This window comes from Crotalus tigris, unplaced genomic scaffold (genome assembly GCF_016545835.1).
Source record: "Crotalus tigris isolate CLP2741 ecotype Arizona unplaced genomic scaffold, ASM1654583v1 scf7180000024362.2655971311:6658466, whole genome shotgun sequence".
NCBI lineage: Eukaryota > Metazoa > Chordata > Lepidosauria > Squamata > Viperidae > Crotalus > Crotalus tigris.
In genome coordinates, this window is record NW_024100530.1 from 6,098,560 (window position 1) to 6,124,057 (window position 25,498).

At 37.8% G+C, this 25,498-nt stretch overlaps 2 protein-coding genes across 6 annotated transcripts in view; one reads left to right on the forward strand and one right to left on the reverse strand.

Moving 5' to 3' along the window:
• WWOX (WW domain containing oxidoreductase) overlaps nt 1-25,498 on the forward strand; it is a 490,323-nt gene that overhangs the window by 418,038 nt on the left and 46,787 nt on the right. For 2 of the 5 annotated variants that reach the window (XM_039327474.1, XM_039327475.1), the window contains exon 9: nt 10,978-11,162. In XM_039327474.1, the coding sequence (XP_039183408.1) occupies nt 10,978-11,162 (185 nt within the window). Of the gene's footprint in view, nt 1-10,977; nt 11,163-12,386; nt 12,725-12,974; nt 13,030-21,353; nt 23,409-25,498 lie in introns of those variants that run through there. The other 3 variants (XM_039327477.1, XM_039327476.1, XM_039327478.1) reach the window with 3 other exon arrangements.
• Nucleotides 12,559-25,498, reverse strand: part of MAF (MAF bZIP transcription factor) — a 170,017-nt gene continuing 157,077 nt past the window's right edge. Inside the window, exon 3 of the mRNA XM_039327481.1 lies at nt 12,559-12,676. The gene's annotated coding sequence lies outside the window, so the exon portion shown is untranslated. The remainder of the gene's footprint in view (nt 12,677-25,498) is intronic.

Consider the following 25,498-nt stretch of genomic DNA (forward strand, 5'->3'; position numbering starts at 1 on the left):
TAGTCCTGTTCTGCAGATACAACATATTTGAATATGAAATCCATGTGTTGTAGTTTCATGGTGACTATTACATCTTACTTGGGTGGATAGCAAAAACAAAACTTTATGGGTCTTGAGGAAATGGCACATAGGGTTCCTTGGGCTCTTTTGCAGTGTAAAAGTAACAAGTTTCGGTTCTGTTGTTGTGACGATGCCCTGAAATAAAAATATTTCATTTTGTTTCAATGCTATAATAATAATGACTCTTTGGGCACATGATCTGCCTTTGAAATTGGAAGCACAAGGTCATGTATGACAGGTATGATTGTTCAACAGTCTTTGTTCAGGTGCGTGCCCGAGAGGGTAAACACTACCAAAACTGTGGCACAATTACCTCTGTGTAAGGTAATGTCCCAGCATACTAAAAAGCAGAGACATCACCTGCCAACAAAAGTGCGTATAGTCCAGGCCATGGTTTTCCCAGTTGCAATGTATGGCTGTGAAAGTTGGGCCATAAGAAAGGCTGAGCGCCAAAGAATTGAGGCCTTTGAACTATGGTGCTGGAGAAGACTCCTGCGAGTCCCTTGGACTGCAAGGCGTTCAAACCGGTCACTCCTAGAAGAGATCAACCCCGACTGCTCTTTAGAAGGCCAGATCCTGAAGTTGAAACTCAAGTACTTTGGCCATCTAATGAGAAGGAAGGACTCACTGGAGAAGAGCCTAATGCTGGGAAAGATTGAGGGCAATAGAAGAAGGGGACGACAGAGAATGAGATGGCTGGATGGAGTCACTGAAGCAGTAGGTGTGAATTTAAATGGACTCCAGAAGATGGTAGAGGACAAGAAGACCTGGAGGAACATTGTCCATGGGGTCGCGATGGGTCGGACACGACTTCGCAATTAACAACAACAAGCTAATGTCCATTGTAAAGGATGTGTAACTTTGATCACATGGTCACAGCCGGCATTTTGACACGCTTGACTCCATGCTGAAGATGCCCCTTCTTTCCAGAGTAAATTCTGCTTCTTTTGGGTCAATCCTGGTGAAAGAAGCCATGTTTTCTTCTATGGAGACAGGAGGCTTTCAGGGTACCAAAAGAAGTGCCTTGCAGGAGATAGGCTGGATCATTGGTTCAAGGCCATCCTAATTATATTCAGTGATCTCGGGTCTCTTAGGACTAAAGCTGTGGCCAATCGACATAATCAGCTTGTATTTTTCCAGATTCGCAATCAGTTTCAGTTGAAAAAATGATGTTTGGACAGAAGAGAATTGGGAGACATTTGGTGTGTTTGACTGAACTAATGACATGTTGTGTGCGTGATTGACTCAATGTCCATTTTACAATTATCTCCTCTGGCCTGTACCTCTCAATCCTAAGGGAACATATCAAGGCAAATCTTCCCATGGGGTTTTCTCAGAACAGGAAGTAAATAGCCAGCGATACTTATGGGTAATAGAATAAAGTGCAAGTAGGAACTATTACCCTCATAGTTCCCACTAATAGCTTCCTTTGCCGTGTCAATAGTAACATAGCCTCAGAAACTCTGTTTAGAGAGCGTGGGGGGGGGGAATTCAAACACCCTGGGAATTTTAAATTGTAAAATTCCTTTTCTTCTTTCTTCATTGTCAACAATTTCAAGAGAGATTTTAGCACAGTATGGACTGAAACTGTCTTCGTGTAGTACCTTTCTCCTTTCATGAACTTTTTTGCAGATTAACAGGCTTTATCTTTTTCTAATACTGAATTCAGATTTGAAAGTCGGCTTCAACTTTCCTTCTATAAAAGTATATCCTCAGGTAGGCTCATATGATTTGTTCCCCCCCCCCCAAAAAAATATCCTCTGTGAACCTTTTAGTTCTTAGTCTGAGAACTAATTAATGAGTAATAAGATGGTTGGTTTATTGCAATATCTCTGAGCCCTTAAAATTATTTGCCAAAGTTGGTGTAAAGATCATCCAGAGTGATTTAAGAATGAATTACAACAAATTTGCTTTGGTTATTCTTTTCAGGACTTGGGTTTATCATTAATCTATTGATCAAGTATTATTTTTAACTGGCTTTATTGCTATCCCAAAATAAGTTATAAATGTTCAAGAACAGTCTAACTCGTGATATGGGTAAATTCAGTACTAGCAGCTGGCTAATTTCCATGCAACACAATTGGGAGAATGTATGGTGTCCGTGCATAAATTTAAGCAAATACCTGTGTCACTAGTTTTGGTATGTAGCTGATGGTCAGATAGACATCTGTGTATGGATTTCTAGATTTTGTGAGCCAACTTCTACGGAAAGATTCATTTGAGACGTGGGAAGATAGCTCTGAATACCAGCTCTTTGCAGTATACTTAGTTTACTTGAATTTGTAAGTGTGAAATAAATGATTAGGGTATTCAGCATAATTTCAACAAGATTTCCTGCTAGAGAAAGAAGGACACGAATTAAAAAGAAATGCACAAAAAAGGCTGACAAAATACAGTCTAGTAACAAATTTTTAATTTCTAATAAGCTTTAAAGAGTTGGAGTAGATTTCTTTTCCTTTTTTTTTAAACAAACCAGTTCAAGTACATGCCTTTGGATTATAAAAGTACCTGAAATTGCCTAGAATATTAGCATGCATAGCTTGTTAATATTTACAAATATTTACACAGTGGGGGAAGAAGGGGGAAAGGAACATCTACATTTATTTACAATCTACATAAGGGAAGAGAAAGGCAACTTAATTGTATTTTTTTCTTAAAATACAGGTGTTTGAATAGTTAGCACATGCATATTGAGATATATTTTTGGACAAAAAAAGGCAAAGGTTTGGAAGATGGACCGTTTGAATTCTGCTAAGGGCAGCACAATACAAAAGTCCCTTTATTTATTTACTTAAAAAACATGGTTTAGCTTTGAATCTACTCTAGTTCCATCAAGTGCTTCTAAAATGGTCACAAACACAATGGAGCATTATTTATCCTGGCAATGAATGCGATTAACTATCAAGAAGCTGCTGGTGAATGAAATTATCTAATTTTTTTTTTCTCATTATCCATCAACCAACATACAGAGATCTCTCCTTGTAAAGGCAGTGCCTAAGCTATCACCATTAATTATAGACGTGATATAAATGAGACGCTACAGTATGTACTAAATGAAATATTAACAAGACCAGTGTCTTTTAGCCTGAGAGATGCACTAAACTCAAATCACTTTACAGCAGACTATCTATGACACATATATTATAGAGTGGAAGCCTGGTTTATAGTCAAGAGTCCAGACAGTAGAGGCTGCTTACTAGATCTGTATTATTGCAAATACATTCCCTTAATTAGCTTCTGGAAGACAGAATTAACACTTAATATTTACTCTATCATGGCGTCCTCTTTCCATGCTCTCGCTTTTCCAAGCGCATTTCAACACTGACATTTAGATATGTAATGTGCAAAACGTCTGAAACCATAATCCCATAGAAATCACAAGGTTTCATTGGGTTTAGAATGGCGATCTTTTTTTTAAAACACCTAAAAGCAATATTCTATCAGGAACCCATCCATTTTATTCATAGGAACCTAGGCTTATACAGAACATCTTTTTTAGTAGATTTTACTCTAAACACTCATAGGAGTAGATGTGTCTCTTATTTTATGGTTTAAAAAATAAAAAATCTTGGAATAGTTCAGTAGCTATTTCATGGCCGTTTGGATCAATTTCCCATTCTACCTCACAGTTCTGAAAATCATCACTATCATTATTAAGATTCCTATCTAGTTAGAATCAAACAGTTCAGTACAAAATGAAGCCGGATAAGTTCCACAAGTTTTTTTTTTCTTTTGAAATATTATGCATGAAGAAATGCTTAATTTTGACTAATAACCTCAAGAGTATTAAAGGTTTGTAGAAATATATACAATGTCGTTAGATATACACGATGTATAGAAATGATATATTTAAATATTATTAAAGTTAATTATAGATAAATCTTCAAAATATTTCAAAGAGAAATAACAGCAGAATGCACCAACAAGTTCTGGATCATATCTTTTTTTTGGGGGGGGGTTGTATATGTGTGAGACAAAGAGGGGGGGAGACCACCCTGCCTTTGTGAGAAACCAGTGCTTACTCATAAGCATCTTGAAGTCTACCTCTGTGACCTACTTTTTTATTATGTATTTTATAAATGAGCAATCTCCACACTAATTTTAACCACTTACCTGGTAATGATGTAAAATGCAGCCTAGGTGGTGATTCGAAGTAGACACCATAAAATTATTTTTGGGGAAACTGATTCATAATCTTGCAAGCACACACAGGCAGGGTCTACATGCTTGGAAGATAGAACCTGAAAGTCAACTACTTGGTATTCTTCCTGCTGAAAAGTATGCTAGACTCCAAAACTAGATGTTGTTAAAGCTATAGTCTCCATGTATCCATTCCTACCCTCCCAAAGAAGGGAACATGGACATGGACATAAGCCTTGCTCAGATTATTTATCATTATGGTGATCTGAGTGGGCTAGATACGTGTACATTCCTACCTCAGCTATCCTGTACACCCAAGATAGCTGACCGTGCATCCTAATTTATAAGGAACATTCATTTTTATGAAATCATCCCTAGATGAAAGATGATCAGGATCATTCTCTATTGGAAGGACTTTTGCATCCAAATAATAGTCTGAAGAAGTGAGAACAGGAAATTTGGAGTTCTCCATAAACCATTAATATATAGACAACAAATTCAGCCAGCACACACCAAAATATAGTTTTCTTCCCCATGCTGAAACAAATGTACAATATTTAAATTATTGTAATCATTTCTGTATTTGTGCCTGCACACACACATTAGTATAACCTTAATACAGTTTTGCTTTCTCTGACAATGTGGAGGTGAGCATGTAATATTCAGAATTTGACCTGGACTAGGATCATAAGTTACTATCCTCCATCTGGTGAGAGATGATGGTTGTCTAATAGTTGTTGGACTTTCTTTTTTTGCTTTACTTTCTTATACATCTATCCGAATTAACCACAACACACAAACTAGGTTGCTATCCTAAAATCTTTTGCAACCCCTGGCTCCTGTTCAAAATTAATTAAGAAATTAAATTCTACTATCTTGCATCATATTTAACTCTCCATGTTATGGCAGTCAAGGAAAGGATAGGAATATCTATTTTTGATTCTATGTTATAGCTCAATTAACCCAAAAATATCATTAGAAAACAGAAGCTGCCATCTAACCCAACAGAAAATTCAAAGTCAAAAGAAATATATATATGGAATTCACTACCTTGGTTTCTTAAATATCAATCATAAAAACTATACCATCTCTCCTTACCAAATATAATCAAATTCCAGATCAAGCTATATCTATCGGCCAGCTCCCTTATGCATGTTAATTAGTCATAGTTAACTAGAATGAAATCAAATTACTTTCTATTTGAGAAACTGCACTTTTATAAGTAAAAAACAACCTTTCAACACATCTCTAAGTCTACCACACAGATACACATCTGATCTCCGAACAATTAATCTTCTATAAAGTGCTGGCAAATTATATTTTATTTTAATACAGGAAGGAGACTCATATTGGTAATGGGCTAATACAAATGCCATAATGATTTCTAAAAACATATGTATTACATATATTACATATATTTTGTAATACATATACAGTTTGTAATTGCATATACAGTTTATTTTGAGCTTTTAATGTCTGCTATGTTGTCGCACTACATTGCAGATACAGTACTGTAATTTCTAATGCCCTGCCATTGAGAATTTTTGTCCCATAATACATGAGGCAAATGTTTTGCATATATAGTATATAAACCTCAAAAATTACAAACTTAAAATGCCTTGCATGTTTTCAAGTAGCTTTCGGTCTTTCTACTAAACTGTTGTTGGAATTAATAACCAAGAAGTGTATTAGAAAAAAAATAAGTAGATTACTTACAACTGCCTTTTGAAGATAAAAATTCAGCATACCCAGACCCCCAAATTTGGAAATTGCCTGCTGGAAATTCAAACTACCATCAAGTTACTTTATCTTTCTGGTGTATCTCTCTTTCTCCTTGAAAGCATTTGTATCCACACTCAAGTCACAAACTGTGGCCATTTTAATGGGGAATATCTAAAAATCATTCCTCTACTTGAGAATTACCTGCTATGAACTCAGAAACATGTCCTAATGAACTCACTGTGCATTGTAGTTTTTCAACTGATTCTCTTCATGTTATAATGTTGCTATAATCATCATTACATCACTTTTATAAATAGTTCTTCATTCATACAGCTCTAAAGCTCACTGGGACTTTTCACCTCCTTATTTAGAACTAATTAACTAGATTTTGTTATTTAAAGTTTCCTTTCCTTCCTTTCCTTTCCTTTGTGTGTACGGAGTTGCTATGTTTTAGGACTAGATGCTAATTTTAGCAAACATAACCACTTTGAAAACATCAAGGTCTGAAAACTAAACATTAGGCCTATAATGTCTTTCCACCAGGAGCACTAGACTATATTAGAATACTAATGGCTGCATTACTTATAATAATGAGATTTTAAAAACCACACATGCCTATGAAAATGCCCTCTTCCCCTGTAGCATTAAGACAGTTCAATATTAATTTGTATTCATTGCCTAATTGATTGCAATTATCCATCTCACCCAAAATGCCTGTGCAGTAGTAACCAGCTACTAATATTCTATACTGAATGAGACTCTAATATCTTTCAAAAACTGTGCTATGCTAAAAAAAGGCCAGATATCTTAAGGAACTTCCTTAGCTATTTGAGATCACTCGTCAACTCTCCCCATATCTTCTTGCCCATTGAATATAGGCAGTGCTCAGTTTGTTTAGTGACCATTCAAAGTTACAACAGCTCAGAAAAAGTGACTTGTGACTGTTTTTCACACGTACAGCCGTTGGTCATGTGATCAAAATTCGGATGCTTGGCAACTGGTTGATATTTGTGACAGTTGTTCCGGGGTCACGTGATCCCCTTTTGTAAACTTCTGCCAGGCAAATTCAATAGGGAAACCAGATTCACTTAACAACCATGTTACTAGCATAACAACTGCAGTGACATCTTTCCACACATATACATACTAGATTTTGTCAGAGGTTAATACAAATGGGCCTCTTCCTAAATCATTAATGGCATATGGAACAGGCAATCTTTTGATTGAAAAGAAGTGAAACAAAAGTTGTTGAGATTGCTGAAACACTTACAGAATTTTTCCCTTAAAAAAAGTCACAATAGATCCTCGAAGACCATTTGCAACAAGTCACACCATCATTGCCTGAGAAGTTTTTAATTAAGCTGTTTAAAGGGGTAGTACAAAATGTCCTGGTGTGGTACAAAGTTCCTGGTACAGGCAAGCACCAACAACGAACCTAGAAGACGCTTTATCTTATGTCAGCAGTGTGGAGGATGGCCATTAATTGGTTCCTACTGGAACAGACACTAGAACTAGAAAGATGGTAAGGAAGAAGCTCTCCCTCTTTATCTCTTCTCAATTTATGAATTTTAACCAAACAATATTTTATCCATCTGGCAAGAATTTTGGACATGGGGCATGGAATATGGTCCTTTTGGAGTTGCTCCTTATCCTGAGCAGCTGATGGGTCTTGTGGTTCTAGCCGGTGCCTTTCCTTAAGTGATCAAGATGGCAGCTTGGTTACAAATCACAATTTTAAATGTCTTGCAATTTTCCTAAAATAGCATTATTCCAGAACAACTGTCCCTTATCTACTGGACAAGGCTTTCTTGACAGAATGGGGAGCAGAGGATGGGCTTTATCACTTAAAGGGTCACCCATGAGCCTTCCAAATTTGTAGATAAACCAGCAAGGTCAAAAAGTATACTTTTTGTATTCTACTTCTCCAGAGCTGCTGCGCTATTCCTGAATGTAGCCAATGAACTGAACAGATCCAAACTAATGTTGTTCAAATCAAGCCTTTAGAACTTCCAAGCAAGTTGTGTTTTTTTTTAATGAAACCCTGTGATTAATTGGGTTCATTTAAGAAAAGGGAAAGGGCTGAGCGCAAAAGAATTGAGGCCTTTGAACTATGGTGCTGGAGAAGACTCCTGCGAGTCCCTTGGACTGCAAGGCGTTCAAACCGGTCAGTCCTAGAAGAGATCAACCCCGACTGCTCCTTAGAAGGCCAGATCCTGAAGTTGAAACTCAAGTACTTTGGCCACCTAATGAGAAGGAAGGATTCACTGGAGAAGAGCCTAATGCTGGGAAAGATTGAGGGCAATAGAAGAAGGGGACGACAGAGAATGAGATGGCTGGATGGAGTCACTGAAGCAGTAGGTGTGAATTTAAATGGACTCCAGAAGATGGTAGAGGACAGGAAGACCTGGAGGAACGTTGTCCATGGGGTCGCGATGGGTCGGACACGACTTCGCAATTAACAACAACAAAGAAAAGGGATTTCCCCTTGCTCTTTAAACTGGACTTTGCCATTCTCCAGCTACATCCACTCAGGCAACAAATTTAGATTCTAATATAGAAATCAAAAGCTGTTTCATTAGCATCCTACTTGGAGGAATTTCCTTGGCTCATTCCACCAAAAAACCAAGACTGAACAGATCGTGTTCTTGGAAAAAAATATCTCTAACAAAAGAAATAGGACTTCCTTCAGTTCTGTTGGTCTTATGTAAGTAGACACATGCACAAATTAGGTTATGCAAATTTACACAAAGGCAGCCAATTGACTAAACTCATCCAATTACACAACTCAAATTCCTTTAATTCAGTGACAGCTCTAATTAAAATGCCTGTGATTATTTGACAAACATTCAATTTAGTTAGGTCATAGCCCGAGCAATATGTGATGTATGTAATGAGGAAGGGTGTTTAAAGCATACAATTAATTCTCAATGGGCCTTTTTTTTTCTTCTGTTGTCATTGTTATGAATAATAATATTTTAAATAACATTTGCTTTTATTTTGTATCCCCACTTTGCCCCAAAATATATATTAAAGAACTATATTCACACTAGGATAAATAACAGTTAATAAGAAATCTCCCTTATAATTTCATAATTGGAGTCAGACTTTTCAGAAATTTGGATAATATGAAGTTTGACAGGCAAGGGAAAATTAATATTTTGCATAGTTAATAGCTTTTTTCTACCCTTAAGAAATGCAATATTTAGAAATTGCAATGGAAAGGACAGCTATTCTTTATATTGATCTATAACATAACATATTTATGGTATAAAGTTATTCAGACTTGCTGAAACACTAACTAAAAGAGTAAGTTTCTGCACTGGGTTATGATTAATTTATGTCATATTTTTACAAAAGTAGTAGTAGGTAGTTTAACCAAGGTTTTTTGTTTCTTCTGCTAGAAAAAACCGAATGCAACACATTTCCAAACATAGAAACAAAAACAAAAAAAAGGATATTCCACTGAAAATAATAAGCTTATAGATTCTAGATTTGAAAGTGTCTTATTGGAATATAAGAATGTCTTTAAATAGATTACAAAGCAAATCTCCATCCTTTTCCACAAATTTGGACAATTGAAACTCCACCCTAATTTAATATCTTTCCCACTGTGTCAGAACAGAGACCTCCAGAACTAGTTTTAAGTCCATACCTTAACAGGTTAGATCTTTAGATGAGCACTATCACATCATTCCCCAATGAACAGATATTCATTAGAAGAGATCCTTTTTCATCAATTAAGACTTCATTCATATATATGTGTGTGCATGCACATAGACAATTTCAGCATTTCCAATTGCATTCTATGCCGCTGACATGGTGGACATCTCTTAGATTTATTTGGAATAAAAAATCAGAGAGTGATCAGTTACCTAGTTCAGCAATCAGGATCTGAAATCCCAAAGGATGGGTGACCTAATTTCAAATTCATTCTCCAAATGAACTGTCCTATTGAAGTTTACAACAGATTTGCAGGTGGGGTAATTCTTTTCAATGTAAAAATATTTGGGGCAACATTTTACACTTTGGATGGATCTCTTCATCCAATCCAAATGCTTACTTCTGCCAAGTGATAGGCATCCAATCCATTTAGAAGCAAGGTAGCACATCTCCTTCCTTTCTATGACAGGAGTTGGTATCTTCTCCTAGCCCCAGTTGCGGTCATGAAATTGCTGATTTAGTCTCCCACCTCTCTTTTCTCCCCCCAGCAAAAAAGTTGGGAGATCTTGCAGAAGATCTTTCATTTCAGGAATGATTATTCATAGGGGTGAAGCAAGAAAGACCTTTGCTGGTGAATCCGAAACAAACACAGGTTGTGCATCTTCTCTGGAATTATGTCTGTTGTCACTTCGTCTATGCACTTCATAATCTGTACCTGGATGTATACCCCTACTGTGCCTCACTGCAAAGGACAGCCATAGAGGGTCTTATTTGTTGTTTTCTCTATCTCTTTTTGCTAGAGATGAGATGGCAAGTTTAGCTACCCAAAACAACTAGCAAGCTCACATCTTCAAGCTTTGGTTTACAATTTAAATGAAAACAACCACCCCTAGGCAGAGAGAAAAGAGCCCCCCCCCCAAATCATTCATCCTGAAGCTGTTCAAATTACATTCACTTTTAACCTCAAATGCTAACAAAACCTCTGTGTCAGTCGTGGGAACAGATTATCAACTTTAGTGGCCCTAGGCTGGTTTCAGCCATCCACTCCTCCCTTTTAAATCATGCTCCTTTCTGGAAAACACTTCATCAAATTGATTGGGGGAAAAGGCTAGAATTCATGTGATTTTCAAGCTACTTTTATTGAGCTACTACTTAAAGGAGCATCCTTACTCATCATGAGAAAAGATGGATTCACGCACACTTAACTAGACATCACTAATTATAAGATGGATGGCGCAGGGCAGGGCCCTTCTGGACTCACTCTGAATCCAGGCCAAGTTGCTAATCTGCCCTTGATGAGCACACGGGCTTTGTCAAGCCTGCCTGGTTTTAACCTTTGCATTCACAACATGTCCCCTCACTCTTTTTTGTCGTTGTTTTGTTTTTTAATTACAGCAACAAGGAGCTGCCACCACTGTCTACTGTGCTGTCGCAGCAGAACTGGAAGGCCTGGGAGGGATGTATTTCAACAACTGCTGTCGCTGCGTGCCATCGCAACAGGCGCAGAACGGAATGGATGCGGCTGCCTTGTGGGACCTCAGCGAGAAGCTGATCCAGGAAAGAATTGGCAGGCAGGGCAAGTAAGGAGGAGAAAGACCAACCCATGCAGAGTATAGATATATATATATATTTTCAGACAGAGAGGAGGGGGTAGGGTGGGGGGTGTTAGGGAGGTGGAGAGAAAGAAACGTGCCAATATTGGAAATCTTCCAATCCTATCATCTAGAGAAGGTTAGAGCTACAGATTAGTTAGCATTAAATGAAATGATAGCAATCATGACCAGCAGAAAAACAGATGGGAGGGAAATATGAATGGCACGGGCGTAATTTTGCTAGGCTTAATTCTCTCAGCTTTGCTTCGTATGATTACTGTCTGAACTTTTTTTAAAAGAAAAAAGAAAAAAAAGATTGAGATAGGCATAATAGCTTTGTTTCCCATAATTACAGTCTGAACTGATTTTTTTTAAAAGAGAGAGAGAGAGAGAGAGAGAGAGAGAGAGAGAGAGAGAGAGAGAGAGAGAGAGAGAGAGAGAGGGAGGGAGAGAGAGAGTGAAGGAAATATCCAATAGAGGTCCTGGAAAAAGTCAGTGAATAATTCTGCAAGCATATTTTGGGGGGAAAGAAGCAGAAGCTGAATTGCATATTACAATTTTGCAAGCATAATGTCACTGCCCAACACTTTTTTTTGTTTTCATCCAAGAAAATAATGTATAAAGTGCCTGACAGTATGTTTTAAAACAGGGACACACACCAGGGATATCCCTGCTCCTAAAAACAATTACTTTTCTGCAATGGGTTAAATTGGTCTTTGAAGAAATTTGATTTCTATACTCTGCTTGGAAAAATAAAACACACATAAAGACTTCAAATAACCCCCTAGGAATTCCAGTTTGTTATTTGGATTCTCCTCTCTGAGGAGAATAGCACATGGCTGATTTTGCTTTCTGCACTTAAAAGTTCAGTAAAACAAGCTCAAGTATTAAATAATCGAAAAGTCTTCTTGATAGCAAATGAAAATTGCCTGAAAGGAGAAGATTCTTAAAGTCCAGGTTACGCCCATTCTAGTTAAATATATATAGTACAATATCCATAAAATATGATATTAAAAGATACATTTGCAAACCATTCTCTAAATACTGCAGGGTGAACTTGTTTCTTTACAAACACATAGGGTGTAAGTAACCGGAGGGATTGAAAGTTGGGAATTTTAAGGAAAGTTGGATGTACAGCAAATATCATCACCAGTGGCCCAGTTCACTCAGCACTATGTTCATTCAGTTTTTCTTTCTTTCTTTTTTTTCAAGTTAAATGTAATAAAAGAACATGCTTGAGTACTGTCACCTGAAGAAAAATGGTTCCTGTCAATGTCTTAGTTCCTTTTGTTTATTTTTGTTTGTTTTTTAAGAAAAGAAAACTTGAGGAAAAAAATAAAGAATTCTTCGATGCCATGAAAATTCACTTTTTCTCCCTTGTTCTATCCCAAGTTCATTTGTCTGTAGGATTTTATTTTTTCCCCCATTGTTTTGTGCTTTGTAGCTTTACTCTTCATGCCAGGAGTTCGTTGTAAGCCATCTGCAAACCAGCATTGTGTTATCTGCAATAAAGAAGCAAATAAAATAATGGTTAATTCTATATCACAATCCTTCCATTTGTAAGGATGTATGTTCTTACCGATATCTTTCCTTTACATTTGAGTCGGTTGGTTTGACCTTTTACTTCTTCCAAGGCTGTGTTCTCATTTGCCCTTGTGAGGCTGGGATAAAGAAGAGCGAGTAACAATAATTTGCTTAATGAACATAATCATTAAGAATTTCAGCAGATATATTCAGGGCTCTTGATTGCTCCAGGGAAAGGGTTGAATCTAGTCCAAGGAATGGATTTTATCTCTCTAGATTTAACTGTCACCCTGAAGGACCAAATGATGTTATCTGAAGCTTTAAGGAGATAAGCACACATTCCTGATGGCGTCTACAATACATTAGATACAAGTGGAAAATATTCTCCTGGATGACCAGAGAAAAAGTGTTTCCCACCTCGTAGGAGAAAGGTGGACAGTTTCTTCTTTTCTCCACATGAAGAAAAAGTGTTGGACCATTCTTCGCATTTCCCCTGACTGTTGACAGTTAGGAGCTCAGCCTTCAGGAGAATCTCATCTGAAATCTCATGAAGGTCAGATAATGAATTTCCCTCTACATTTTTAGCCAAATAACTACTGTGGTGACTAGCTCAGTGTTCATTACATTAGAGGAGATAATAATACTAACCCATATTTTAAGGTATGTAATGCAAGAAGATGCATTTGGTGTGCAATAAAAATGTTCTATAATTACTAACACACAAATTTTGCAATATATTCCTGCTGTGTGCTGCAACAGAGAAGGTACTCAATAACCGGTTGTTGGATGACATGAAGTTTCCATAAAAAGTCTTGGGTTGGAGAATAGGCCTTTTAAATAACCTCATTCACAAGGCAGACTAGATTATCTTCTACTCCCATACCCAAAATGTACTCAGTAAGGAACAGTGGACATTCTACGGCTGTACACTTCATTTTCATCATCCTGATGGCTAAGACAGATAAGAGAACATTCAAGTATACAAAGAGTTCAACCGTGTCTTAATTCTTCTCTGCTCTGGCACCTTCAGTGCAAAGCAAAACAAAGCTCAAAGCTGCTTTCTTCTGTTATTTTGGTGACACAAAAACTGCAGAAGCATCGCATCTTCCTCTATCTAGATTCCAAGCCAATCTGGAATCTATTCTGCACACCACCTCTCAGAATAACATGCATTTCCTACATTGTTTTCCATTTATGTGCAAGAAAGATTCTATGACACCTGTGCTTTTATGTTAAAAGAGGTGTGGTAACGTGGAACATGGAGGCATTGCTGGCACCACTAATTCAAAAACCTGTTGTCCTGGGATTATGTAAACCCAGGGAAACTGCCACTTATTTTAGAAGGAAGTGAGGGTGTATGTCAATTGAGAGCTTATCCAAAGATCGAGTACAATCTGTGTTCCTAAAACATACATAGAGTGCCCTTATTCGCTGCTGTGTCCATCATATATTTTTAGCAAGCTGCTAAAGAAAGGAGTACACTAGATTCCCAAGCGGAATTGTTTTACTAAACTGGCTTTCCTGCACAACAAAAATCTAGCCTTGATTCTTTGATCAGCTCATTACCACTGTGTTCCTTCCGTTCCCTCATTTCAGAAACCCTTCTTTAAGCAACCAAAATAGCAATATTTAAAAGGGATGAAATGGCTTTGTGATAAATAAAAAGGAACAATATTTCCAAAATAATTGCTTCTTTGCACTTTGATAAATGGTTGAAGTTCTCGATAATTCAAAGCCATTAGCTTTAAATGCTGCATTGTACTTTGGTACATAATTCAGTGCATTTCCCTTTAGTCAAATTTATTTATTGATCTGTTGATAGATGAAGCATCAGATAATTTATCTAAATTGGTGCCTGAAAGTTTTTTTCTTTCTTCACTAACAGCTTCCATTCTCAGATTCATTAATGGTAGTATCTATCTCTGTATGCAAATTGGTGGAACTTTGGTTTGTTGGCAAAGAACACCACACATGTCGGAGGAAAACTCTGCCCATCATATTAAATATATATTACTGTTGAAGTGGCTAGGTTTTCTTAGCTTGGTACACAGATCTATGGTTAGCTGATGTCCTTTGTTATCTTGGAAAGTGATGGAATTTCTTGGACTGTAAATGAGTTGACAAAAGAGTCCTATTTTTAGGCTTGCAAGATTCTGCTCATGTAGCTTCACAATAAAATAGAATTAGGTTATCTTGCTATATTTCCTTTCTGATCTATCAGATAAGGCTAATATCAATCTTGCAAATTTGAAAGTACAAATCTCCTGCTGTCTCCTTTACAGATTCAGAAATTAGAAAGAGTGTCTTCTAAGCATCTTGGCCAGCCTACTATCCAGCCTATGGGCTATGCTGCCTCTTATCTGACCATTCCCTAAGCAGCATCTCCTGACTCCATCTCCCAAGGCCTTTCCCACATACCATTTCAGTGGTTGACAATAGCCACCTCTGCTCTTTGCCTACGTATTATTGGTGTAAACAAATTGCTGCAAGAGCTTTTGCTGACTTTTGACTACAGTGCAAGTGCCCCTACCTCAAAATGGGCAAGATCCAGTCAAGGATGTAGGTAGGACAATCTAAATGTAATTTATTTTAAATACAATATTTATTCAAATTACATCACGCATTGGTACAACAGCAAGTAATTGCCCCCGTGTATCGAATATTCTCCACATCAGTTACTTTAAAAAGAAGAGATTATTATTACAAAAATGGGAGACTAGAAGGGCAATATCCAACTCTTCAGAAGAAATAAAATGCATGCAATTTTTGTCTTGAACAGGGATCCTTCCAAAGAATAAAAGACAAATATCCTTGGGGTGAAAAACTGAGCCTTAGAAAGTCTTTTTCAGCAACACTGCAATAATTTGACTTATGTCAAGGTTGAATAGCTTTCTGCGAGGTGTTAAAACTCATGACCTTTCCAACTAAATACACTTATACTAACCAGTTTACCACTGGGACAATCAATATCTTGTAAGTGAGATAGTCTAGACAGTTCCTCTTTTGTCCTTTGCTGCTTAAGAATTGATAATTATATCTGGCTAGAAAAGAGAATGGCCTCAGCTGTTTGATAAACACTTTCTCTCTCCCTCTCCTGCTGTAATTCTTTCTGGTCTTCCACTCCTATAAAACTTTACTTTCCTGTTCCGATCAGCCTGTATTCAGGGTGAGCTCCTTCTCAAATTAGAGGGATTTTTACAAACCAAATCTATGTATTTAGCCATATGGAAACCGCTTGCAAGAGGGGGGAAAAAATAAGAACCACTCCAAGCACAGTAAAAATAAATGAATGAAGTTTTCTAAACGAAATAAACATTGTGACATTGTTTATAAATAAAAATAAAAAACATTGTTTTTTAAGGCTTTTTCTTCCTTCCTGCACTCCTTGCCTTACTCATTTCCAAGCTTCCTTCTATAGGGCTAAACTAGGTTAATTTTTGGTTTCTGGTATTTGCTCTTCCTGTAAAGATGCCTCTTGACAAATCTATATAGTGTCCAAACCACCCCCTTTGAGCAGTCACAAAAGTCCACAGAAAAACACAGGTCACGCTCCACATCTTGCTACCTTTATACTCATCCCGCATGTTTGGTGCAACATTAACAAATATTCTCTTCGCTAGAGTGAGGGCACAACTTCTGTTCCAGACAATTTCTGTCTCAGTTGGCAACCTAAGCAAAACAAGATGCCACAAGGAAATTCTTAGCTATTTTTATGCACAATGTTTTTCTTTCCTTTTCTTATTGTATCTATTTGGCAAGCCAATTTTCCCTACTAGAACATGCACTTATTTGCATTTCCCACACGGTTATGTATCCCTTTTTCCTAAACATAGCCTTCTGAGGTCAAATCTTGCACATGATAAAGGAATATTCTAACATGCCACAGGCTTAGGCATGCAAAATATGGGTCACTCTGTACAAAGTTTCAGTGGAGGCAAACCAGAAACATTTGCAGGCTAAGAAAAGGTTGGGAAAGGAGAAACCATCTAATCTTCCAGCTACTTAGTCTTGCTTTTGTTTTTGACATCACAACCTGCTGTAGGAGTATCTTATCTTTGTTTGGGGCAGAGCTTTGACTGCAATATTGTGGGTGCAAACTTTACTTTTTTAACCTCTGGACATATCTGGCCTGTTTTCAGTGAGTGTGTGGAGAACAAAAAGAACACATAAGGGGAACAAGGTTAAGAAGAAAGAAAACTGTTAAAGAGGAATTCTTAGCTTCAGTCAAATTTTGTGAAGGCTGGCCTCTTTCCCCTGCACAGTTTGCTCCTCAACAAAACATCATCTGCAGGTCCCAGTATACTTAAAATCAGAATAGAATAGAATAGAATAGAATAGAATAGAATAGAATAGAATAGAATAGAATAGAATAGAAGGGATCTTGGAGGTCTTCTAGTCCAGCCCCCTGCTCAAGCAGCAGAACCTATACTAGTGGTGGCAAACCTATGGCACGAGTGCCAGAAGTGGCACTCAGAGTCCTCTCTGTGGGCACGCACGCCATCACCCCAGTCCTAGGCCTTCAGCTGGGTTTTATAAAACCTTTTCCCTTTAGGCCTCCGCCACCGTGTGCAAAAAAGAAAAAGGTTCAATCAGTCAATTTCAACTTCTCGCGGGGAAAAAAAGATCTTGCAAATTTGGAATTGATTGATTGAACTTTTTAGTTCCACCCAGTCTGCCCTTACCACCGCAGCCACGCCCACCCAATTGACCACACCCACCCAATGGGCCACACCCACCCGGCACTCAACAATGCATAAGTGGGTTTTGGGTTGCAGTTTGGGCACTCAGTCTCTAAAAGGCTCGCCATCACTGACCTATACTGTCTCAGACAGGTGAATGTCTAGTCTCTAGTCTATTTTTTTTTTTTTTATGAAGTAAAGCACTCAGACTTGGTTGGAGTCAGGCATTCTTTAAATCTATGTAAACAAGCAAACATAGTTTCAACATCAAACCCTATTTTTTTGTTCTTTTTCCATAACCAAATCTTGGCAATAGCAAAACAATGTTATCGAACTGAAGCAGGTAAATCTATCCTCTTCTAAAAGACACAATCAGCATCAAAATTGACTTTTTATATAATGGAGGGAAAGTCCACCCTTTTTTTCCCTGTCTACCTTTTAGTTGCTGGTTGCCAAAGTGAAAGCAAACGGAATAATATTAGCAAGTTTTCTTTTCCTTTCTCTTTTGAGAGAATTCACTATGTGTGTCTGAGCATGTTAAAGTGCTCCAAAGCCACCTTTTCTTTTGTATTCCTTTGAGAAATCAGTCACAAATTTCATTTTGACCCCATGCCTCTTTTAGGCCAGAGCTGTAAAAGAAGGCTATGGGATTCAAATACAACTTCTAATTTAATGAGCCTGGAAACCAATTCATAGCCATGTAAAATAGCAGGCCTTGAACAAGTTGCGCATATCGGTCAAAAAAATATGTATCTCCTAGACTTATGCTGAGGCACTTCACATGGACATCCTTTTCTCAGTGATGGGAAAAGAGTGGAATCTGCATAAATGCAACGGTGAGGTTCCAGATGGTTCCTAATATCACTGTTTCAGCATATCACACAGCATTTATCCGCTATCCTCTTCCCCAAAGGAGCCAATACATCCCTAACTCTAGGAAACCAGCTTATCTGCTCCACCCAAATAGCATCTTGAAGCCCTCTGTGTCACCTGCTACGTGTCCGGTAGAGGGGAAAAAAGTCTGCTATGGTAGGAAATTGGATTAGACAAGTGTGGAATCTGCCAGGAATTTCCCACCGAGCAAACGGTTAGCAGTGATTGAAGAGTCATTTTTCAGCAGTTTGAGTTAAATTCAGTGTAAAGTTCTAAATGAGCCACTGGCCTCATCTCATCCTGAAGGCAGCAAAAAAAATTGCAATGCACTTAATGCTTCATTTCAAAACTGAGAGTGATGCAACCAAGAGGATCAAAATATATTAATGATGATGAGTAATCTGCTGCCTAAAACTGATGAACACTTAAAAGTTCAGTTCCTAACCAAAGACCTAAGATTGATTAAGGTAGTGCCTAAGGATGTAGGCAATTCCAAGCAAAGTAATTTTTTTTTTTTTGTAAAATTAGGGCATTCAGCTCCAATAAATTCAAATTTTCAAAATATTGAGGTACTCCTTTAGCTATTGCTCCAGGGGCTCTAATCAATTATTTGCATTTGCATTTATGTGTTGCCACAATAAAAGGAGATTCTCTGCAGTTTTTAATTTGTCAGTTTTGCGCATCTCACAGGTCCTTTCCACTCTATTTTCAACAATATATTGAATTTATGAGGGATATTCCTTATTCTGCCCACACTGAAGTCATCCCATTTGTGTATGTCTTGCCCCATCATATACACTCTTCACTTAGCTTTTGAGCCCAGAACTGAACTGCGAACTCAGGAAAATGAAGTGTTAATACCACTTTACAAGGCCTTGGTAAGGCCACACTTGGAATACTGCATCCAGTTTTGGTCACCACGATGTAAAAAAGATGTTGGGACTCTAGAAAGAGTACAGAGAAGAGCAACAAAGATAATCAGGGGACTGGAGGCTAAAACACATAAGGAACAGCTGCTGGAATTGGGTATGTCTAGTTTAACAAAGAGAAGGACGAGGGGGGACATGATAGCAGTGTTCCAATATCTCAGGGGTTGCCACAAAGAAGAGGGAGTCAAGCTATTCTCCAAAGCGCCTGAAGGCAGGACAAAAAGTAACGCATGGAAACTAATCAAGGAGAGAAGCAACCTAGAACTAAGGAGAAATTTCCTGACAGGGAGAACAATTAACCAGTGGAACCACCTGCCTCCAGAGGCTGTGAATGCTCCAACACTGGAAGTTTTTAAAAAGAAACTGGACAGCCATTTGTCCGAAATGGTATAGGGTTTCCTGCCTGAGCAGGGGGTTTGACTAGATAACCTCCAAGGTCCCTTCCAACTTTATCATCATCATCATCATCAGTAGTAGTAGTAGTAGTAGTAGTAGTAGTAGTAGTAGTAGTAGTAGTAGTATAAATGCTATTTGAGTTTGTTTCTGCTTTTTTTCATCATGGTTTTATTATGATATGCCTCTTTCCTTGTCTTTGCTGTGAAAACAGAACAATCTAAATGTTGGATATGGTAAAAATCTGTATATAGAATTGTGATCTAAATGGGGTTTCCAGTTGTGTTGAATTCTGGGTCAGATTGACTTTTGAAAGACAAAGCTATTTTGGTTATTCTTTTGAAGGGTGTTTAATTTGTGTTTCATCATAGAGTAGAATTCATTTATATTGTACACAATCTCAGACCAATAAAATGCAAATATAGAATTTAAAAATTGTGAATAGCGATATCTATTTTGTTTATAACAAACTAAATATGTGGGTTAAATGAGCATAAATAATAACAATATAATTTTCATTAGTCTAAAACTAAAGGAGTTTTAAAGCTGCGAGGGAGGGAGGAAGGAAGGAAGGAAGGAAGGAAGGAAGGAAGGAAGGAAGGAAGGAAGGAAGGAAGCAAGCTCTTGACCCATTCACCTTTTACTCTCTGAACAAGTCCTCTTTTGACTCTCAAAATGTTCATGTTGCTCCTACAAATTCCTCAAGACATTCCAGATGTTTAATTGGACTTTGAGTCAGAAATGTTAAGAGACAGTGTCCTCTGATCCTACATTAATTGACGCATGACTATGAATTCATTCAAGAGCAGTAGCTGAGAATGACAATCTGATTTGAAATTCTCTTGAGGAACATGATAGGGCAATCTAGGGAGAAAAGAAGAGAGAGTACCAAGGAGGTGTAGAGCACGTGGGGAGGAAATAATTCAGAGCTGCATGAACAATGCTCATGTGAATTCCTGCATTTACTATACTAAACATGCTTAACAAGTTAATCTATTTTCTGAATCTCTCTCTCTCCCTCTCTCTCTCTCTCTCTCTCTCTCTCACACACACACACACACACACACAGACACACGATTAAGAAACAAGATTAAAATTAATGAAATGTATCCAGTTGCGTGAATGCAGCCATTAGCCTTCTAACTATATGGGTGAAATGTGTTGTGTGAACACAGCCTATAAACATGCAATAAAAGTGTTACTTTTTAAAAAATTGAGGAGATAATAGCAAGACGTAGAAGTCCTGGTTCACATTTATTACAAGACATTTTCATTTGGGGAAGCTTTTCTCTTTCATGCTTTACTTTACCTTCATTTGCTAGGAAGTCCCCCCCCCCCGTTTTAGACAAAGTCACCAATTGCTTCAGTTAAAATATTTCTAAGGAGTGATATGAAAGATACCAATATAGCCCATAATTACAGGTTGCCTAAAAGACATCTGCCCCCCTGTTGTTCAAGGCAAAGATATAGTTGGCTATTTCTTTGTGGACCGAAAGATAAAAGCCTCCCATAAAACCCAGAATGGTTTAAATTAAATACAATTAAAGTGTAAATCTCAGCACCCATTAAAATTTAAGGTCCATTAAATTATTTTATCTATTGCAATAATAAATGCTCTGAGACTGTGCTAGGATTTTAAAATTTGGTTTAGCTTTAGCGTGATCTAAATCGTGTGCATGTTGATTAGTAAGCATACATAACCATTCTCTCTCTCTCTCTCTCTCTCTCTCTCTCTCTCTCTCTCTCTCTCTCTCTCTCTCTCTCTCTCCCTTCCATCATAGGCCATAAATTGTCTCTTATTACAAGATGCTGGGGAGATACGGTAGCAATTTTGCTGTTGTGCCTAAGAAGAATAGAGTTCCTCCAAAATCAGTTTGGGAGAAGTGCTTTGGCTCTTACACAAGACATACACACCTTTCTGCTATTAATTTTATTTATGTAATGCAATTTAGAGAGCTGCCCAACTCCAAATGACTCCAGGTGGCTTACACTTGAAAAAGCAGGGACAATAGCAGAGCTAAAGAGATCATAGGCATCCTAAGGCAAACTCTATAACAAGCACAAATCCTATAGGGGTTCAAACGCTAACCCCAGGAGAACACCCAAGTTTTCATTAACTTTTTGAAATTATGGATGGAAATTACACAAATCATACCGATTTCTGGAAGGATACTGTTCCGAAGGTGCTGTGATAGAGAAGCCACACTACCTACGTCCTGATAAATGATACGGTTGAAATGAAAGAAGTACCTATTTATACTGCACTAAGGAGATCACACTTGGAATGCTGCACCCAGTTCTGGTCACCGCAACACAAAAAAGATGTTCAGACTCTAAAAAAGAGTACAGAAAACAGCAACAAAGAGAACACAGTAAGAGGTTTGGAGGCTAAATGAATGGTTGTGGAAATTAGGTATGTCTATTCTAACAAAGAGAAGGACTAGGAGTGATGTAATAGCAGTCTTCCAATATCTGAGGGTTTGCCACAGAGTAGAAGGGGTTGACCTATTCTCCAAAGCAAGATAGGAAATAACAATCTGCTCATTTCTCTTCACACTGAAAATGTTGTTGTCAATCAGCTAATCAGAAGATTCAACCAATTAAATAATCAATTCAACATTATTCAAAGCTCTGTTAATACTTTCACTTGGAATGGTCCCATTGACTTTTATACCATGCAAACATTTTTTAATTAAAAAGTCCACTGATCAATTTACCTAGCATCCATTTCCAAAGTCTCTTTAATTCAAATTCAAAAATCCATGACACAAAGATGATTTGGCCCTGTTTCCTCCCCAATAAAAATATTCAGATAATTAACAAATGAATGGGCAGATAGAAAGATAAATAAACTCTTTTTGTCTTCCCACATTGTTTCTTATGGACAAGTCCATACAGTTTTCTTGACAATAATACAGAAAGGGTAGTAGTACCAATGTTATAGGCTTCTCAGACCAAGAGAGTGAATAATAGTTTGCAAAATTTCACTATCTTGGAACATCTTCACATTCTTCTATCATAAAAAATATTGGTTAGTTACCTCTCCTGTCCATAAAACAGTTTCTAGTAAATGAATTTTGAAAACTCCATCTTAACAAGCTTAAAGTTAAATTGGGTGCTACTTGTGAAACTTTCCCGTTAAAAATTTTTCTGTAGCTTAATCCCATTGATCTGATCAAAAACAAGTTTGTGAGTATCTAAGCTTCCAAGCTTTTGGATTTTCTGGTGGTATCCCAACCAAATGTTAACCAGAATTGACCCTACCTAACATGGTCGGACAAGGTGCTTCCATTTTAGACAAACATACACAACATTAAGCTGTGTAATGGAGATGTAACACAATTCATTCTTCCAGTTCATTTCATCTTCGCAGCAAACTTCCTATAGAAGCTGAAAAAAAAGATCAAAGCTTCTTTGATGCACATCATGGAAAAATTTTTGTCTCACCTTACTTGAAAAGCATATTACAAAAAAAAAAAAAGCATAGCATCATATTTAGTTGCGAGAATACTTCTAGAGTCCACAAGCTCCCATGGATATGATAAAGAGTCTCCGGGAAATAAGTCTGCAGTGTGCTAAAGCAGTTTTTGTGACTGATCACAGCCCAACAGCATCCACTGCATGAACAAGTAAATCTTCCATCTCAGTCATTTTGTGACTGTATAGATACAAAATCTCGAATCTACCCTCATTCCAAAAAGACTCTTTATCCCTGAAATGGAGACAATGAGATTTATGGAAGGATCCATCTCGTCTGATCAGTAACTGTTCTCCAAGGTCACCCAATTCCTGGTTGATAATTGGGTCTGCAGATAGGGCCAGTCTCTGCCACACAGCTCTTACCACTTGCATTCTTTTGAAGAAGCCATTAATATTCTCTGCAAAGATCTCAATGTGATTACCCCAAAGAGAGAGATCGCAGAAACATAATACCCGCTTTTAAACTCATCTCTTGGAACAACTGGTAATGTCTTGAAGCATTCACTCTGTATTCTTCTGTATATGTACCCACCCATGAATTATAAAAACAGAAATAGTTAAGTGCTGTAACAGATTAGCCAAACATCTTTGTTATTTCTTTTTAACCCATGCTAAGTTAAAGCGATGAACCTTTGTGTGCATTTCTGTGCATAAGTGAGTTCCCTTCAGGTCCTGCATATATTTGACTTCAAAATGTCCCCAAACATTTTGAGCCATGGGCAATGTAGAGTGCAGCTTCTTTTGACCAAAATTATGTGTGCATGTCTTTTATTGGCCACCAAGGAAGAGTCTTTAAGACTTTAGTTTCAGGAATTGGGGTAATAACATCATGAAGCCATGTGCCCTTTTCCTTCTTAATCCCAATTATTGCTGAGAGCCATAGCTGTTGAATCCTTAGGGAGCCTAAATTCCTGGTGCAATTAACATCTCATATTCAAGAAGACCTTTTTGTGGTTTCAAGAGGAAATCTCTTCCCAGCTGCATAAACCCTAGAATGATCTTTTTTGCTAAGTGGGAAGAGATTCCTTCCTTCCTTCCTTCTTTCCTTCCTTCCTTCCTTCCTTCCTTCCTTCCTTCCTTCCTTCCTTCCTTCCTCCTCCTCCTCCTCCTCCTTCTTCTTCCTCTCTCTCTCTCTCTCTCTCTCTCTTGCTTCAGCCTAGAGTAAAAGCTTCATTTAATCAGATGGCTGAATAGAAGTCTTCCCCAGATGATTATGGAATTCATCTCCAACCGGAATGTGCCTCCTAGCAAGTAGAATTGGAATGGGAGCTTCAAACTGTTAACAAGACCTGCGAAGACTTAATGGATCAGAGTCGTTTTTATAGCTTGCTATCCTTGCAAAGGGGACCTTGAACAGGCAATGAAGAAATAAATAAACAAATGAATAAGAGTGCAATCCAATATGTTCCTGGGGAAGAAGAAAAACACTGAAGGGGAGCCGCAACAAAATAAATTAGTATTTTTTTTTCTCCACTGCTTGAATTGATTCTTAAGAGCATCAGGAACTCAGGCAAACATAATCTAATATAAAAAGGGAAATCGGGGAGAGAATTAAACCATCAGATGTGGTTTAAGATAATTCCCAAATACACACTGCAACTGAACAAGTTACGACATCTTCCCCAAAGTAGATGTCACTTGACTGGTAGTATCCTGAGTCTGCAGATTTGTCCCCACTTATGTGGGAGGGGATCGCCCTTCAAACTTACCCTTCAAAAGGCTAAATTCATACAATATGCTAGATCAATTTGGAATGGGTCAGTTTCTGGGTTGAGCCTGTGGTAGGTACACAACCATTCCCATATCTGGCATGAATTGAGTCACTGCATCAACAATTCACTTTGGTTATCTTGTAGGGTGCAGCACGTTCTGTCTGCTTCTTGTTAGTTGCGAAGTCATGTCCGACCCATCGCGACCCCATGGACAACGTTCCTCCAGGCCTTCCTGTCCTCTGGAGTCCATTTAAGCTCACTCCTACTGCTTCAGTGACTCCATCCAGCCATCTCATTCTCTGTCGTCCCCTTCTTCTATTGCCCTCCATCTTTCCCAGCATTGGGCTCTTCTCCAGTGAGCCCTTCCTTCTCATTAGGTGGCCAAAGTATTTGAATTTCAACTTCAGGATCTGGCCTTCTAAAGCTTCTATCTGCTGATTAAGACAGTGTACTCCATTTCTATCCTGCATTTTTGAAAAGCACCAAATAGTTTTGCTGAATGCAGAGGAAAGAGCTATGCTGAAACATAGCTGCAGTGGTATTATAATCTTGTGCTAAACAATTAGAACATGTGATGATATTACGGTAAATGATTACAAAGTTTGCCCTTGATTAATTCTATGATTCTAATAATCCATCTTTTTAACAGATCATCTGATTGATTATATTTAAATAGTCCGCATATCACCTCCCTACAAATCAATAGTTATCCTCCTACTCTGGAGAAGAGTTGA